This window comes from Chlorocebus sabaeus, chromosome 11 (genome assembly GCF_047675955.1).
Source record: "Chlorocebus sabaeus isolate Y175 chromosome 11, mChlSab1.0.hap1, whole genome shotgun sequence".
NCBI classification, from domain to species: Eukaryota; Metazoa; Chordata; class Mammalia; order Primates; family Cercopithecidae; genus Chlorocebus; species Chlorocebus sabaeus.
In genome coordinates, this window is record NC_132914.1 from 122859722 (window position 1) to 122878796 (window position 19075).

The 19075-nt window shown below is 39.6% G+C and overlaps 1 protein-coding gene across 1 annotated transcript in view; it reads left to right on the forward strand.

The window, feature by feature from the left end:
- TMEM132B (transmembrane protein 132B) overlaps positions 1-19075 on the forward strand; it is a 464904-nt gene that overhangs the window by 391918 nt on the left and 53911 nt on the right. Inside the window, exon 5 of the mRNA XM_008005191.3 lies at positions 9130-9273. Within this exon, the coding sequence (XP_008003382.1) occupies positions 9130-9273 (144 nt within the window). The remainder of the gene's footprint in view (positions 1-9129; positions 9274-19075) is intronic.

A 19075-nucleotide genomic window follows, 5' to 3' on the forward strand; every position in this document is an offset into this window, starting at 1 on the left:
ATTTATGTCTTTGATATATTTTGAATTAAATTTTGAATGTGGTGTGAGGTATGGATCCAACTTTGTTCTTTTTTATGTGGATATCCAGTTATCCCAGCATCATTTGTTGAAAAAACTATTCTTTCACCACTGAATTATCTTGACATCCTTGTTGAAAATCAATCTGCTGAAAATGTGAGAGTTTATTTCTGGAAAGTCAATTCTAATCAGGAAGTGTGAGCCTTCCAACTGTTATTTATCAAGATTGCTTTGGCTATTCTGCCTCTCATCTCCATATGAATTTTAACACTAGCTTGTGTATTTCTGGAAAAAAGGCAGCTGGAGTTTTGATAGCAATTACATTGAATCTGTATATTTCTTTGGGGAGTGTTGGCATCTTAACAATATTAAGTTTTCCAATCTATGAACATAGGATACATTTTATTTATGTATTTAGGTATTTAAAAAAATTTTTCGACAATACTTTGTGAGATATTTAAGTTTAACCAACTACTTTCATTAAACTTATTTCCATGTAATGTATTAATTTCAATGCTATTATAAAGAGAATTAGTTTCTTAATTTCATGTATATATTGTTCATTACAAATAAAATTGAGTTTTAGATTTTCATCTTGTATCCTGAAATTTGCTTAACTCCTTTATTAGCTTTAATGGTTTGCTTGTGAATTTCTAGAATTTTCTAGGTATGGGATCATGTCATCTGCAAATAGAGATAGTTTTACTTCTTCCTTTCAATTTGGATTCCTTTTAATTAATTCCCCCCCTCTCACCACCAATTGCCTTGGCTAGAACCTCCAGTACAACACTGGATAGAAGTGGTGAGAGTCATCTGTGTCTTCTTCCTCATCTTGAGAAAGCTTACAGTCTTTTACCACTGTGATGTTAGCTGTATGTTTTCCATAGACGGCCTTTATCATGTTGAGGAAGTTCCTATCAATTCCTAATTTATTGAGTAACTTTATCATTAAAAGGTGTTGGATTTTGTCAAATGCTTTTTTTCACACGTCTTGAGATCATCAAGACATGCATTTTGGTCCTTTGTTCTGTAATTAAACTATATTACATTGATTAATTTTCATATGTTGAACCAACCCTGCATCCCTGGGATAATTCCCACTCGTTACGGTGTTTAGTCCTTTAAAAAAATGTTGCATGCATTTGTTTGCTAGTATTTTGCATGTGTGTGTGGCAGGGGTGTGGGGTTGGCATCTATATTCTTTAGGGATATTGGCCTGTAGTTTTCTTTTCCTGTGATGTCTTTGCTTTTTTTTTTTTTTAATTAGGGTAATACTGGTCTCATAGAATTAGCCAGGAACTGTTTCATCTTCTAATTTTGTGAAGAATTTCTAAAAATTAATATTACTCTTTCTTTAAGCTTTTGTTAGACTTTATTAATGAAACCATCTGGTCCTGAGTTTTTCTTTGTGGAAAGTTTATATTTTAATTATTCAATCTCTTTATCAGTTATAGATATTGAAATTCCAATTTCCTCTTGAGCCAGTTTCGGTAGTTTTTGTCTTTTTATGAATTTGCTCTTTTCGTCTAGGTCATCTGGTTTTTGGCATATGCTCTAGTATTCCTCTATAATTTTTTTCCCCTGTAATACTGAGCTCCTGTTTAATTCCTTATTTTAGAAATCTGAATCTCCCCACTGCTCTACTCATCAGTCTGGCTAAAGTTTTGTCAGCTTTAAAATTTTTCCAAATAACTTACTTTTGGTTTTATCGCATTGATTTTTCTCTATATGTCATTTATTATTTTGTATTAATACATAAATATGAAATGTAATATCTAATATTAACATAACATTATTTAATAGTAAATACCAATATTTAATATAAAAAATGTGATATATTTATATTATTATTAAACTATACTTATCATTTTTTCTGCTCTATTATTATTGTCTTCCTTGTGCTTGTTCTAGGTTTAGTTTGCTCTTTTTTCTCTAGTTCTCTAAGGTAGAAAGCTAGGTTATTAATTTGAGATATTTTAATTTTCCCATATAGGCATTTACAGCTATAAGTTTCCCTCTAAATACTAATTTTAATGCATCTCGTAAGTTTTGGCATGTTGTGTTTTCATTTTGCTCATTTGATAGTATTTTCTGATTTCTCTTGTGATTTCTTTTTTGAAACATTGGTTGCTAAAAGAGGATTGTTTAATTTCCGAATGTTTACAGATATTTTTAATTTCCACCCTATCCTTTTCTAATTTCATTCTATTGATATCAGATAATTTACTTTCCATAATTTCAGTCCTTTCAAACTTGTTGAGACTTGTTTAATGGCCTGACCTGTGATATGTCTTACAGAATGCTCCATGTAAATGCAGTAACAATGTGTATTCTACTGTTGCTGGCTACTGTGTTCTATAGATGTCTGTTAGGTCTTGTTTCTTTATCGTATTGTTAAAGTCTTCCTTTTCATTGTTGATCTTATGATTAGTTGTTCTGTTAATTACTGAAAGTGGAATATTGAAATCTCCAATTCTTATTGTTGAATTTTATCTCTTTCTTCAACTGTGTCAGTTTTGGCCTCATGTATTTTGGGGCTTTGTTAGGTGCATCTGTTTTATAATTGTTATATTTTCTTGTCGATTGACTCATTTTATACAACATTCATCTTTGTCTCTGTTTTTGTCATACAAGTTGCATCTTTCCGCAAGTTGTGTGTCCATGAACAAACATCTATAATTATTCCTTTATGCAGTTCTCCTTTAAATAAGATAGAAGAAATGTAATGTCACCAACAAAAATATGTTTGTACTGTCCTTTATATTTCTCAATGTAGTTACATTTACTGGTGCTCTCTATACCTTTATGTGTAATGGAATTACTGTCCAGTGTTCCTTCATTTGAGCCTAGAGATCTTCTTTTGGTGTTTCTTGTGAGATGAGTCTGTTAGTGAAGAACTCTCTCACTTTCTGTTTCTCTTGTTTTGTGACAATTTCTTCATTTTATTTTGAAAGACAGGTTTTCTGGATATAAAATTCTTGGTTGACAGTCTTTTTTCCACCACATTGAATGTGTCATCCTTCTGCCTTTTTGCCTCCAGTTTTTGATAATACAACAGTTCTTAGTCTTTTTGAAGATTGCTTGTATATCATGAGGTATTTTTGTCTTGCTGTTTTCAATATTATACGGTATTTTGGTATTTGACAGTTTGATTATGATGTATCTAGGTGTGGATCTCTGTGAGTTTATTCTATTTTGAGTTTGCTGAACTCTTGAATGTGCAGATTAATATTTTAAATAAAATCTGGGACACCTTTGCCATTAATTACTCAAATATTGTTTCTTCGTTTTTCTCTGCCTCCTTTTCTTCTGGGATTGCAATTGTGCTTATGCTGGTATGCTTGATGGCATCACAGAAATCTTTGATGCTGTATTTGTACTCTTTTTGTTCATTCTATTTTCTTTATACTCCTCACATTTTAATTTTAATTAACCTATCTTTATGTTCACTGATTCTTTTTTCTATCTGCTCAAATCTGCTGTTGAGCCCCATGAGTTACTTTTTCATTTCAGTTATTATACTTTTCAACTTTAGAACTTCTAATTGGTTATTTAAGAAAATGATTTATATCTATCAATATTGTCTTTTTTTTCTTTGAGATGGAGTCTTGCTCTGTGGCCCAGGCTGGAGTACAGTAGCACGATCTCAGCTCACTGCAATCTCTGCCTCCTGTGTTCAAGCAATTCTCCTGCCTCAGCCTCCCAAGTAGCTGGGATTACAGGTGTGGTGGTACCATACCTGGCTAATTTTTCATATTTTTAGTAATGATGGGGTTACACCATGTTAGCCAGGCTGGTCTCGAACTCCTAACCTCATGATCTGGCTGCCTCAGCCTCCAAAACTGCTGAGATTACAGGTGTGAGCCACCGCACCTGGCCTCTCATACTTTCTTTAAGTACTTTAGATGTTATTTTCTTTATTTCTTTGAATATATTCAAAATGTTTAATTTAAAATAACTGTCATCTTTGTCTAGTAGGTCCAATACCTTAGCTTTCTTAGGGAAAATTTGCTTTGATTGCTTTTTGTCCTGTGTATGGGCCATATTTTCTTGCTTTTTTGCATATCTCATAAGTTTTTGTTCAAAGCTGGACATTTTGAAATAATATAATGCAGCAGCTCTTGGAATCAGATTCTCTTTCCCTCCTCAAGTTTGTTTTTGTTATTGTTTGTTGTAGTAGTTGTTGATTGCTTAGTGACTTTAGCAAACTAATTCTGTAAAGTCTGTAAAGTCTCTGCTTGGTTAGCTTCATGATCAGCCACTGATGAGGCAGAGTTTTCTTTAAATACCTGACACCTGCCTTAGCTTTCACTTCCTGCTTTCACAGAGCCTCAAAATCAACCAGAGGTGAGAGCTTAGGTCTATTCTCTGATCTTTCCTGTGTATGAGCACAGCTCTAGGCATGCACACAGCCCTAAGTATGATTATGATCTTATAGATTCCCAGACTATGCTGTAGCCTTTCAGAGACCCTATGGACGTCTCATTCTTTATCTTTTCCTTTGAAGCTTTTTGATTAAACTGTTATACACTGCCTCAGGCAGCTAAAAGTCAAACAGTTGCCTGGCAAGTATCTCTAGGGAAGAGCTTTCCACGCTGGGTGAACTGAGAGTGGAGCCAAATACCGACAGCCTTGCAAGTGGGTTTTTTTCAGGGAACCATTAGACAAGTCAATAAATGACAATTATTTGGGAATGAGGTTTTGAAAGATCTCCAGTCCTGACCTGCCCACTCCAGTGGCTTCTAGACTGCTGGTTTTTACTGTCAGTATAGGCTGTTATTTTTCAAAGATACTACAGCACTAGAAAGTGTGAGATTTAAGCAGGTCAGGTTAAAATGCCACAAAGTTCTGTTTTTACCAAGAATCAGCCATTTTTTCTTGAATAAATGATCTCCTGGTTGCCTATCAATCTTTGGTTTATTTCCAGAGTTATACGAAAGTTGATCTTGACACTGTTTGACAGTTTCCTCATTGCTTTTATGTAGAAGGGAATTTTCTGATGTTTTGACGCTACCATTTTCACTGACATCACCCTAACATGCAACATTAATGGAATCACATAGTCATAAAGGACTATAAATATGTTTCAAGGCATGAAACCTAGAACTCACACAAATAAGAGCAGAATAAAATACTTGGTTTTTTGATAGGTTAGGGATTTTTAGCATCTCTGGGATCAGGGGACGATTTCAATGTAATATTTACCATGGTAAATTGCTTTCTCATTGTGCTAAGTAGGTAGGAATTGCCTTCGGGATTTTTGAGAGGCTGTTGATGGACACAGGATAAAAAAGGTACAAAAATCTCAGCTACCTGTGAAAAAGCTGAAGGAGGAAACATGGTTGCAAAGTTATGTGTAAGAGAATCATAAGTTTGTGTCAGTTGTAATTTATTATAAAAATTAATTTCACCTTTCTTAAAACTCAGTTTGGGAAATATATTGTAATGTCTTCCTTGAAGGCTATGAGCTTCTACAAGGCAGAAATTGATGTCTAGCCTTTTATCTTTCCCTAGTGTGTTGCTTGTTACCTGTCCTCATGTGTTAAGAATTTTTGTTGCAACTGAAAAAAAACCCAACTCAAACTAACTTCGGTAAAACAGTTAATTTTTGTATATCTAAATTTCCAAAGATAACAGACTTCAGGTGTAGTTGGATTCAGAAACCTAGAAATCTTTCCCAGGAATATTTGCAGCTCCTACTCTTGTCTAATTTTCTTTGTTTGGGCTTCACTTGAATCTGCCTTTGTGGGCAAAGGGCTGCAATACCTAGATTGACTGTATTTTGGTCACGTGCTCTTCTGTGAAGTCTGACAGGGTGTTCTGGGGTCAGCTTGCAGTGAGCCGAGATCGTGCCACTGCACTCCAGCCTGGGCAACAGAGCAAGACTCCCTCTCCAAAAAAAAAAAAAAAAAATAGCAGGACACTTTCCAAAGAGTTATAATCTAGGAAAGAAATAATCTGCATTATATTGAATCAAAAACAATCTTTGTTGTAAAGAGAATGGACACAGGGAAACCAGTTGGGGAGGGCATTATGGTTGTCCAGTTGAGAGAAGATGGCTTGAGTAGGGAAGTTGGCAGTGGGGGTGGCAAATATTTGACAGACTGAGATAAATTCTGAACATCTATTAGAACCTATAGAACTCTGAGGCAATCAGTCAACAGAGGAAGTGAGAAACGCACATGTCAGCATTTAAACATACCTGGGTTTGGAGGGAGATCTCTGGGGGTTCTGGAGGTGTCGGGGAGGTGGGGTGTTGGTGGTCAGTTTGGGTGTGCGGAGGTTTGTAATGTTTGACTCGTTCTCTTCTGTTGTTCCTGCTGTTATCTTTCCTAATTTAAAATCACAGTGAAGTCTATGTTCATTATGTTAATAGGCCCAGAAAATAGGTAGTCGCTTCCCAAATGACCCTTGAGCCAAGATTTGAAAAGTACTGAAAGGAATGGTGTGCTGTGTGTGAGTCTGTGGGGTGGAGGGTGGCGGGGGTGGAGTAGGGCAGAGGGGGTGGAGGTCAGGGAGGGGAGAATGACCCTGCGCCTGGGGTCACATTCACAAATGGCAGGAGCTGGGTGATACAGAGAGAAAAAAAAAAAAACATTGTCACTAAAGAGGAAGGAAGGAGGGATGCTCGTTAGACAAAATCAATGCACCACACACAAAAAATATCTGCATTGATTTTTTTTTTCAGCTGCATGATTGAGTCGAACTTAGCAGTTAAGATACAATCTCTGTTCCTTGTATTCATGAGATTACTCCCACTTCCATGTCATTACCCCACCTAGGTGAGTTCTCATCTCAACTTCCACAGTACCTCCCATCCTATGTGCTTTAATATAAATTTATGTAAGTGTGCACAGGATTAAGCTCCCCAGGCAGAGGGGAGTACTCAGGAACATGGAGTGTCGTTCCGTTCTTTTGGATTTCTCTCTTTAAAATTTCATCCAGAAGAGGGGAGGGGACACATGTAAAAAACAAACAAACTTAATTTTTACATTTCTTAGATTGGGATGTTATTGTTTTTAAATATTCATTACAAAGTTGATGTTTTCTGTTAACAACTAGCTATTATTTGCAGGTTTAATATCAACGAAAAATAAATCATCTATAAAATGGGAATAATATCCGTGACTACCTTGGGAGAGTTGAAAAAACTGAATGAGGAATTAATGAGATATAAAACACATAGAACATTGCCCGTTTCATACACAATAGCTAAGTTTTAGCAATTATTATTATTATTATTAAAGGTTGACTCCATCTCTTACTCTATTAAGCCTTCACAATCAAGTCTGGAATACAGAGTGTGGGGCTGACTGCAGAACCCACTTCGTGCCTGAGCTAAGGTTAAGGACTCCAAGTGTGAAAGCAGTACTGAAATAATGATCTCATTGATACAGTCTGGGAGACACTGAAATAGTTATCTGGTTGGTTCATTCTAGTGAAGCCAATTGTGGAATGTTTGGTGCACTCTCATTGCTGGGCTGTGTTGCCCAGGTGTCTACCGTCTTCTCTGGTTGACTCCCTTTCTCTTTGGGCAAGTGCGAAGTGGCATCTCTGCCACAGTCCCCTTGTGAATCTACTCAGTGGTTCTTCAATTCACTCAAGGAGCAAATGCTGTAGAGAACTTACTGTAACAGCTGGATTTATTGCGTGCTTGTTGCCCATTATGTACCAGTTCTGTTCTAAGCTTTGTACATTGATTGATTTATCAAGTTTTCGTAAGGTCCCCATACGGGAGCTGTTTTTATTATCCCCATTTTCTAGGTCAGAGAACCCAGGCACAGGGGAAGTACCCTGTGGTAGATGCTGTTGATGGGATGTAAATGGGCTCAACTGTGGCGAGGAACAGAAAGACAGGAGCAGGAGAGAGAGTAAAAGGTGCCAAGGTCAGATCATTCCACGTCCATGTCCATAAAATGTTGGATTTTATCTTAAGAATAGCAGGGCCGGGCGCGGTGGCTCACGCCTGTAATCCCAGCACTTTGGGAGGCCGAGGCGGGCGGATCACGAGGCCAGGAGACCCAGACCATCCTGGCTAACACGGTGAAACCCCGCCTTTACTAAAGAAAAATACAAAAAACTAGCCGGGCGTGGTGGCGGGCGCCTGTAGTCCCAGCTACTCGGGAGGCTGAGGCAGGAGAATGGCATGAACCCGGGAGGCGGAGCTTGCAGTGAGCTGAGATCGTGCCACTGCACTCCAGCCTGGGCAACAGAGCAAGACTCCCTCTCCAAAAAAAAAAAAAAAAAAATAGCAGGACACTTTTCAAAGAGTTATAATCTAGGAAAGAAATAATCTGCATTATATTGAATCAAAAACAATCTTTGTTGTAAAGAGAATGGACACAGGGAAACCAGTTGGGGAGGGCATTATGGTTGTCCAGTTGAGAGAAGATGGCTTGAGTAGGGAAGTTGGCAGTGGGGGTGGCAAATATTTGACAGACTGAGATAAATTCTGAACATCTATTAGAACCTATAGAACTCTGAGGCAATCAGTCAACAGAGGAAGTGAGAAACGCACATGTCAGCATTTAAACATACCTGGGTTTGGAGGGAGATCTCTGGGGGTTCTGGAGGTGTCGGGGAGGTGGGGTGTTGGTGGTCAGTTTGGGTGTGCGGAGGTTTGTAATGTTTGACTCGTTCTCTTCTGTTGTTCCTGCTGTTATCTTTCCTAATTTAAAATCACAGTGAAGTCTATGTTCATTATGTTAATAGGCCCAGAAAATAGGTAGTCGCTTCCCAAATGACCCTTGAGCCAAGATTTGAAAAGTACTGAAAGGAATGGTGTGCTGTGTGTGAGTCTGTGGGGCGGAGGGTGGCGGGGGTGGAGTAGGGCAGAGGGGGTGGAGGTCAGGGAGGGGAGAATGACCCTGCGCCTGGGGACTGAGAAGACCTTCCCACCAACCGTCAGGTTTGATTATCTCCGTCTGGGATGGGACGCCGGCCAGTTGTTTGGAACCTTCCATTGTGTGTGTGCTTTGTGGCTTCATCCCTTCGGACAACTGTCTAAATTGCCGCAGGAGAATGAAGGCGTCGGGAGCTTGGTGGACACCCCGTCCCCCTCGCCCCCGTGGTGCGCGCTTGCTGACCTGAGCCCTCTCCTCTCCTGTTCAGGACACCGAGGTTTTGAACACCGCCATTCTCACCGGAAAGCCTGTTTCGGTTCCTGTCAAAGTCGTGGGGGTCCAGGAGGATGGTTCTGTGGTCGATGTGTCTGAGTCTGTGGAATGCAAGTCTGCCGATGAAGACGTCATTAAGGTAAGGGGGAATTTATCTACAGTTCTCCTAAGTACTGCTCAGAGCTTTTTGTCGCCCCTTCTTTTGTCTCCAAGGTCTTGTTCTGTCTGAGCATCCCTTGCTCTGAAGGGCTGGAGGCCAGAATGACCTCACGAAGGAGGAAACAGCTGACGGCAGAGACTCCCTGGAATCAGCAGGCGGCTGCAGCAGGCGATGCTGCTTCCCTCTCCCTGGAAAGGGGAATCCCTGACCCTTTATCTCCAGCAGAAAGAATTTATTCTCCTTCTCCCCTTTCTTGTCTCCCCTATTCTTCCCTCTATCTTTCCTCATAAGACAATATTTTCCCAACTTTAGCAATCCAAATACCACCTTCTCATTTTTCTTTTTTTTTTTTTTTGCCAACTCACAATGTCTAATAATACTATTTATTCAATATATTTTCTTTAAATGCCTTGCTTCTTCGGGGTGGTCAGTTAGCTCAGTGGGTTAGAGTGTGGTGCTAATAAACGCATTACCTTTTCAAACTTAAAAACTAATTTGGCTTCATTATAAGATAATAAAGTTCATAAACTTGGTGTATTAAAGTTTTTGTTAATATGCCTTAAAATAAATAACTATTAAAAAAAAATAAGTTCACCCATGTGCCACCTAACTTAATTTGAATATAACCAGAGGGATACAGTTTAGGAAATCTGGCCATGGGACATTTCTGCTAGATTCTTCACTCAAATTAGCTCTGTTTCTGACTCCAAATTCTGCTAGGAACCAGACAATATGTTTTTCATGCTCTTGGAAGGGGTCTTTTTGAACCACCAAATTTAGTGTTTCTGCCTAGTTTTTCTTAGCACATTGGTTGCCATTGCTTCTGTAGCAGAGACCTCAGCGAGAAGGGATTTGAGTTTTTTAGAATGATTGATCCTTCCTCCTTTAAATTGCTAAGAGAGCCCCTAAGTCCAATCTATTCAGCTATTTTAGAAAAATACAAGAACTCAGAGTTCTGCCCTTCCTTACATTCTACCAGCTCCTGTTTAGAGGTTACAGGAAACTCGGTCTCAGTATTGAGAACTTCGTGGTAGACAGGAAAACCTTTAGCGGTTTCCCTATGGTGGAAAAGGTCTGGGAGGGATTGATTTCTTCTTGTTGTGACCTATAGGACCCTGTGTCTTAAGCCAGAGACAGTTTCAGAAACAAAAGACTGATGTATTCGTGAGGTCTAATTAACAAAGAAATTAATTCTTAGGAAGCTCACGTTTGGCACAGAGTCTTTCCTGGACTTGCAATGCGCACTGTCCTTAGAGAAGGAAGGTGGACTAGCTTAAAACCTGCACAGATAGCCCTGCCTGGGGTTTCTGGTGGTCCTTGTATTCTGTAGGCAGGTTTGATTAAATCTGTGGCCTTAAATATTCAGAGTTTAGAAAGATCTGAGCCAAGTCACAGGAGATTATCTGCACCAATGAAAAATATGGATGATGAACTGCTGCTGGTTGCTTTTGACAATGTGCAAATTTTACACCATTTTTACTATTCCCCTGTCATTCTAGAAAGGAGACACTGATAAGAGATGGTGGTGTCTGTATGCTTATGTCATAATGGGCTCAAACAAATGATTCAATCTATAGTTTCCTAAGCCTTTTGCTCTGACCTAAGAGCCTGCTGTGAAACCCCATGGGGTGGAATCCTCCTTCTCTTGCCCTGAAGAGCTCTACTCTAGAGGGACAGGTCCAAGTTCAAGGATCCCATTATTGCCATATACTTGGTTTTCTCCACTCCACACAAATGTGCTAAGAGTATCCTCTGCTCATCCTCATAGACGTCATTTTGGAAGATGATACTTTTTTGCTCAGCTTTCACCTATGTAGCCTCAGGAGGATGGGGATTCATCTAACAAATTATTGCCCAGTCTTCAGAGGAACAAAGTGAAAGCTGCAGATCACAAGCCCAGGGCTGTATTCACACTTTTTTGGGGGATTCCAGGACTGTTGCAAATTTGGGGCTTGTGTCAATTGAGGGGATTGAATGAAATGGCTGTGATGCATTTACTGTGGCTTCAGTGTCACTGTTTGTAGTAACTTTTACTATAACTCCAAGTTGAATGGAGTTGTCCACAAAGCTATGACCTTGGCATCATCCCAGGGACATTGTTAAATACATGGCACATTCATTAGCACCCTTTGGAGAGGTCCTCTTGGTCTGTGGAGTTGTCACACAGTCTTCCTTCAGAGTACAGAAAACATTGAATGATTTTTAGGGAGAATCTTGCAGGGCTCACCAAAGATCTTTGTGCCTTGGAACCATGAGTTAGATAAGGGGAAAATGTGAATTTAGAAAGATGTAAATTATGGCAATATCCAAACAAATGAACTTGTTTGGCCTGTGATTGTATGACTTTTGGGGGACAGGATCAGAGGACATACATGATTTTGAAAATCTGGAACCTTGGCCTAATCTGGCAAGATTAAAAGAGAGAAATGTGAAATTTCCAGTTGACAACTATAATAGTCTCTCCTTTTCTGTGGTTTCATTTAACTGTGGTCAACCACAGTGCAAAAATGTTAAATGAAAAATTTCAGAAAGAAGCAATTCATGTTTTAAACTGTGAAGTGTTCTGAGTATTGTGAAGAAATCTTGAGTCTTCCTGCTCTATCCCACCTGGGATGTAACTCATGCCTTTGTCTGGTATATCCATGCTGTAGACACCACCCACCTCTGAGTCATCTAGTAGCTGCCTGGGCGATCAAATAGACTGTCACGGTATCACAGTGCTTGTGTTCAAGTCGCCCTTGTGTTATTTACAAATGACCCCAAAGTACAAGAGTAGTGATGCTGGCAATTTGGATAGGCCAAGAAGAAGTCATACAGTGCTTCTTCTAAGTGAAAAGGTGAGAGTTCTTGACTTAAGAAGGAAAGAAAAAAATCATACGCTGAGGTTACTAAGATCTACAGTCAGAATGAATCTTCTATCGCTGTCGCATCTCAAACTGCAAAAGTAAAGGCCACAGTGTGGGATAAATTCTTCATTAAGATGTGAAAAGACGTTAAATTTAGGTGGAAGACACGGACAGATGTCTTCTGTCCTGATGTTGTTCTGATGGATGACAACCTGATTCAGTTCTGTTTGTGGTTTCGGGCATCCACTGGGGGTCTTAGAATATGTTACCCATGGATGGGAGGAGACTGGGAGACTGCTGTACTTTTAGGTTTAAAAAAAAAAAAAACAACTGCAAGATTGCATGTGTGTGTGTGCACGAGTGCATACATGCAAGAAGCCTTGGCGTTTTTATCAGTGTTGGGATCCAGTGGGTCAACTGTTTGATGAGGCTGCTACAGGTTGATTTTCATTAGCATGAATGGGTGTGTGACTCAGAGCAGAGGTCACAGGCAGGCAGTCTGCAGACCAGATCCGACCCAGAAGTGTGTGGGGGGTGTGGAGAGGGTCTGTGTAGTTCAAAAATTTTTACTAATTTGTTACCCCCACGTAAAAGTTGGCAAGTTCACACAGAAATCTGGATTTACAGCTTCTTATAAAAAATCACAGAACCAGGTGGTCCTGGGTCCCGGTGATTTCCTGTGAACCTCTTCTAGAGTTGAAGAGAGGATGCTCCTTTGCATAACACCTGTGCCCTTCAGTTCACCGTGGTCTGCACCACTCCCTTTTGTCCTTCACATGGAGGCTAAAGGACACTTGTCATTTCTTGTCACACTTGTGCTCCTAGTTTTTGATAGTGAATTTCAGGGGAAGGTGAGATATTTTTTTGTACCCCAGTCTCTAAAAACAAATAAGCAACAAATGTTGGACTTCACTCTCTCACTCTGATGGAGAATTCTGTATCTTTCTAGGCCATAAGAACAATAAAAAATCAGGTTGTGCTCTGCCAAAAAGTGTCCAGGAGGCTGAGGACTCTTGAAATCAAATCACAGGAGAAATGATTGAAGGAAGTGTGAGTGTTAAGCCTATTGATGAGAAGAAAAGGCTCAGGGGTGAGGTGGAGAGGGAGACATGGCAGCTTTTTGTAAGTCTTTCAAGGACCATCATGTGGAAGATGGAGTAGCTTTGTGCTTTTTAGATTCCAAGAGTGGAAGTTGAAAGGCACCATTTTTAGCTCAATATAAAGAAAAAGACTGCAGAGGTAGTGAGTTCTTTGGTTGAGCTTCCAGATGGGTGATGTTGGTAAAGATCCTGACTCCACCTTCCTTACTGTTTGACCTTAGACAAATTACTTACCATCTCTGAGCCTAGTTTCCTTATCTGTAAAATGGGGATGATAATGATACAGTGGAAGCATAATTTTCTAGAGATTTCTTCTAAAGTCATGGTATATGGCAGAACTAACAATAATCAAACTAATCTCTAATCCTTGAAAATCCCTAGTCTCACTGGGTTGTCCAGGCTGGAGTGCAGTGGTGTGATCTCGGCTCACTGCAGCCTTGACTTCCCAGGCTCAAGTGATCCTCCCACCTCAGCCTCCCAAGAAGCTGCGACTACAGGCTCCCACCACCATGCCAGGCTAATTTTTGTATTTTTTACAGAGACAGGGTTTTGCTGTGTTGCCCGGGCTGGTCTCCAACTACTGGACTCAAGTGATCCACCTGCTTCAGCCTCCCAAAGTGCTGAGATTACAGGCATGAGCCACCACACCCCGCTACACCTGGGTTTTTAGAAGTACAAAAGACAGTCGATTTTTAAAAAATGTTTTCCTGGCATTTGAGCTGGGGGCACATTTTCAGGAGCAGTCAAGGGCAAGGTTTTAAAGGGAGTTTTTTTTTTTTTTTTTTTTTTGAGACGGAGTCTTGCTCTGTCGCCCGGGCTGGAGTGCAGTGGCCGGATCTCAGCTCACTGCAAGCTCCGCCTCCCGGGTTTACGCTATTCTCCTGCCTCAGCCTCCCGAGTAGCGGGGACTACAGGCGCCCGCCACTTCGCCCGGCTAGTTTTTTGTGTTTTTAGTAGAGACGGGGTTTCACCGTGTTAGCCAGGATGATCTCGATCTCCTGACCTCGTGATCCGCCCATCTCGGCCTCCCAAAGTGCTGGGATTACAGGCTTGAGCCACCGCGCCCGGCCCTGTATGACTCTCTTTTCTTATAAGGGTACCTGTCATTGGATTTAGGGGCTATCCTAATTCAGGATGGTCTCTTCCTTGAGATCATTGAGATTGCATCTGCAAATACCCTTTTTCTAAATAAGATCACATTCACAGGTGCTGGGGGTTTGGACTTGGCCATATCTTTTTTGGGGGGGCTACAGTTCAACCCACCCTGCTGTGTAAGGGAGATATTCTCAGGTTCTGGGGTTTAGGACACAGACATCTTCTAGGGGGAGGTGACTTTATGCTGCCTGCCACAGTGTGCATTCTTTTCTCGCTGAGTCTTTTTTAAGGTCTTTGGAAAAAGAAAATGTAATGTTCGTATTATAATTATGATTTAATCTTTATGTGTCTATCTTTTTGACTTCAGGATGGCTTCATGTTTTCATGCATTTGCAGTTGTATTGTTTGTAATTGAATTGTGGTTTTTGGAACCACAGAAGCCAGTCATGCATCTTCAGTGGGGGATGAACTCTTTCATGCTTGCAGATAAATAAGTATAAGCTCACATGCATCTTGAAGATGATGCTTCCCAACTTATGGCTGCAATAATTAAGTTTCCGGCCTTCCAGTATCACTGGACTTGAAATAATGAGATATTAAATGGCTAATAAAAGGATATTAATATTTTAAAGCCTTCCCTGTCCCAGGGAAGGACTTTGTTTCCAAACTTGGTCTGTGATGGGTAAGGTAAGGCAGTAGTGTCAGAAAAAAAAAATATAAAGTTTTTGCTGTTTGCTAAGCAGTGTGTGGGGAGCTGGTCGCTAGATAAACCTGATGGAAAACATCAGCATCTTCCAGAGAGTGGCTGCATTTCTTGGGGTAATGTGCAGCACCTCCAAAACTCTATATGATCAAAGTGTCCTTAAGTGGTTGTGTTTACAGAGAGGGTAAGATGAAATGTGGATGTGTGCTGAATGTGGTCCTTAGAGAGGTGCACCTGAACTGATGTCACTGAGCAACATACATCACTATTCAGGTAGAGGAAACTGAACAAGCGTGGTAGGTAGTGGGATCTAAGGCAGGAACAAGTGGAATTTCTGCATTGGTGAGTATTGTTTTTGTTTTTGTTGTCGCAAGTAATAGAAACCAAAATCCAGCTGCCTACGACTAATCTGAATTTTACTTAGAGGAACATATAGAAAAATTCAAAAGCGATTTAAGGCTATTTCTTTTCCCTTTAGCAACACTTGACAAAAATTCATGTAAAAACACCATTATTCTATTTCTAGGCATGAATTTCCTTTCCTTTGCCCATCACTGGAGCTGTGTAGCTAAGAATAAGTTGTCAGGCAGTTTGGATGTTATTGCCTAATTTTGTCCTTCTTTATGCTGGTAATTTGGACTTTTATTGTTTTGTTCTAATTGGAGATGTGTCATATATTTCCTGTTGGCCAGGGATAGATATTGCTGCATTCTCAACCTTTTGTTCCTGTCAGCCTCATTATGATTGCAGTATTAATTAGATCATTTGTTCATTTCTGTCTTTGGCATCTCTAATCAAGAACCAACACTCTGGAATTGTTTCTGCATAATTCAGGGAAATCTTGGAATGAGCCAGTGTAAACCTGCAAGCCTCCCAGCTCCACCTGCCCAGTAAACATGGCCATGTGCTTCCTTCTCTTCTCTTCTAGAAGCCTTTCATCTAGTCTTCTCCATCCAGGTCCTGCTTAGGTCTGAGGTTAGGGTATTACTAGATAATTGACCTGTGAAAGTGTCTGGGATATCAGGCCTGATTTGGTATGGCCCTAGGGTCTTCTGTCTCCCAGAGACATACTTATTTTGTGTTAAGTAGGAACGAAGGGGACTCTCATTCATGTTTGGGTACTTGGTTCACAATTTAAACTCCTGCCATGCAGCTTTGATGGTTGAAAAACTATGTCACCTTATATTCAAGTTCATTTGGTTTTCCTGAAGAAACTCAAATTAAACAAATTTTTAATTATAAGATGTAGACACAGGTATGAATAGATCTAGGTACAAAGGCAATGTGTTGAGGCTACTGGCACCTTCTACTATTTTTCTTTGTAACAGCTTTATAGAGGTGTAATAGTCAGTAAACTTCACATATTAAAGTGTACAATTTGATTAGTTTTGACAATTTCACGAGTGTGAAATTATCACCAAAATAAAAATAGTGAAAATATCTGTAACTTCCGAACTTTCTTCATGTCCTTTTATGATCTCCTCTCTTCTGCCCCTCTCCACTTGTTCTCAGATAACCATTCATCTTCTCTTTCTCACTGAAGATTTTCATTTTATAAAGTCTTATGCAAATAGAATCATAATATATGCTCCCTGTCTTTCCTTATTTGCTCTGGTTTCTTCCACCCAGTTTAATTTGACATTCACCCATGTTATGTGTAACAATAATTCATTCCTTTTTATTACTGAGTAGTAGTCCACTATTTGAATATATCACTGATTATCAATCTATTGATGGACATCTGGGTTGTTTCTAATTTGGGGATCTTACAACTGATGCTGCTGTAAACATTGATGCCAGCCTTTGTCTGAACATAGTGTTCACTTCTCAGGAGCAGAAAGGTTGTATACTGGTAAGGGTATTTTTAACTTTTTTAAGAAGCTGCCAAACTGTTTTCTAAAGTGGTTACACCATTTTACTTTCCCACTGTCAGGATTTGAGAGTCCTATTACCTCCACATCTTGGCCAACACTTAGTATGATTAGTCTTTTTAATATTAGCCTTCCTGTTAGGTTTATAGAAGTTTGCAATTTTGGTTTTAATTTGCATTTCCTTAGTGATTAATGATATTGAGCATCTTTTCAGTGTGCCATTTTGCCATCTACTGATTTTGGTGAAGTTGCTGTTTAAATCTTTTAAATTTTAAAAGATTTACATTTTAAAAGGTTTTTAAAAGATTAAAAGGTTATTTTAAAAACATTATTGAGTCTTGAGAGTTGTTTTTATATTCTGGATACAAGTATGTTATCCAATATATGATTTGAAAATATGTTATATTTGAAAATACGTTATTCCAGATTGTAGTTTGTCTTTTCATGCCCTAATAGGGTCTTTAGAGGAGCAGAAGGTTTTCATTTTGATGAGGTTGAATTTATCAATTTTTTTTTCAACCTCATTGGCTCCCACCCTGCCTGTTAAGCTCAATGTTCTCAGGAAATGTCAGCTAGAAGAATGAATGGATGCCATTCCCATGGACAAACAAAAGGTATGACGATAACTCAGTGTAGCTCAGCCTTTCCTTAGAGTCAACCTCTTCCTACTCAGTTCTCTCCCACATGCATGTATTGAGCAAGTGCTATTGAAAGGCAGTTTTGATATCATGGCAGATGTGTTATAATGTGCTGGTTTATTGCCCTGTTGAGCTGTCTTTGCCCTTAGCTGGCAGCTCCGTGAAGGGGGAAGGACCTATTGATCTTCCTCATTAGTTCTTCCCATCACTAGCACTGCACCTGGCATGAGTAGGTGCTCTATGAATAGAATTGAATGCAGGCTAATGGTGGAGCTTATTGGTGCCAGCAATTGATGTCACTGCTCATGGACAGTAGGGGCTTCAGAGTCCAGTGGATGTGGGATTTAAACCTACCTCAGCCATCACTCTCCAGGGGATTTGGGGGAAGTTTGCTTTTCAAAATGAACCTCAGAGACAGGCTTTGTATGTGATAACAACTAGCATTTATTGAGCATTTGCTATGTGCTCAGCACCTAAGCTCTTCACATTTATCAATTCATATATTAGGTTGGTGCAAAAGTAACTGCAGTTTCTGCTATCAAAAGAAAAAAAAAAAAGGGCAAAAACCGCAATTACTTTTGCACCAACCAGTGATACTCAAAATAATCCTGTGAGGCCTGACTATGAGGATCCACATTGTACAGACAAGATACCTGATGCACAGAGAAGTTAATCACTGTCACCTAAATGGAGATCACCTAGCTGGTAAGTGCCAGGGCTGGGATTTGAACCTTGGCAGCTCTTACAAAAGAGTCCAGCAGGCTCTAGACCACTGCATTAAAGAGAGTGAAATTCCACATTGAACTCAGCCCCATTGGAGCAATTTCATGCTTATATCCCGGGGCGGCCTTTTTTTTTTTTTATTCCTACTCTTGGACTGTCCACAAACTAACTGATTTTAAACATTACCCTGAGTGGTTAAGATTACTTTTCACAGACAAAAACCTGTCCTCTTTCTCTTAAATATTTCAAATGTCCACAGGGAAACTCACTCATGTCAGGAACTAATGAGCATAAAAAGAATGAAACAGGAGGTAGAACTCCTTTTTCCAGCCAAGAATTACTTGTACTAACAGAGATGTGATGGGCATAGCTAAGAGACGCTTAGAGTCTCCCATGTTCTCCCCAGATACTCAGGGGGTTTAGAATGAGCAGTTTATTAGTGTTTTATTGATTTATATCACTAAACGGATATGGACTTTCAGAAAGTCACACTGCCTTTTGCAGCCGGTGGTAATAAAGATTCTGTCTCAGCTGAAAACAATGGGATGAACCTTCTCGGGGCTAGACTAAGTGGATTACACAGCCTCCAAAAATGTGTGCTTCTCCTTTCCATTCTATTGTCAAGAGGGGTGGGCTTCCAGAAGTGAAAGGTCATTTCTACTTATATACCCAATTTATTCCTTCTATTCTGACTACATTTTCTAAACTGCTCCTTATTTGCCATCCAGACATTCAACATTTAACTTGAAATGCTAAGAGAAAAATCTTAGCTCTAAAATCACTTTGTCTGATTTTCTATTCCTCC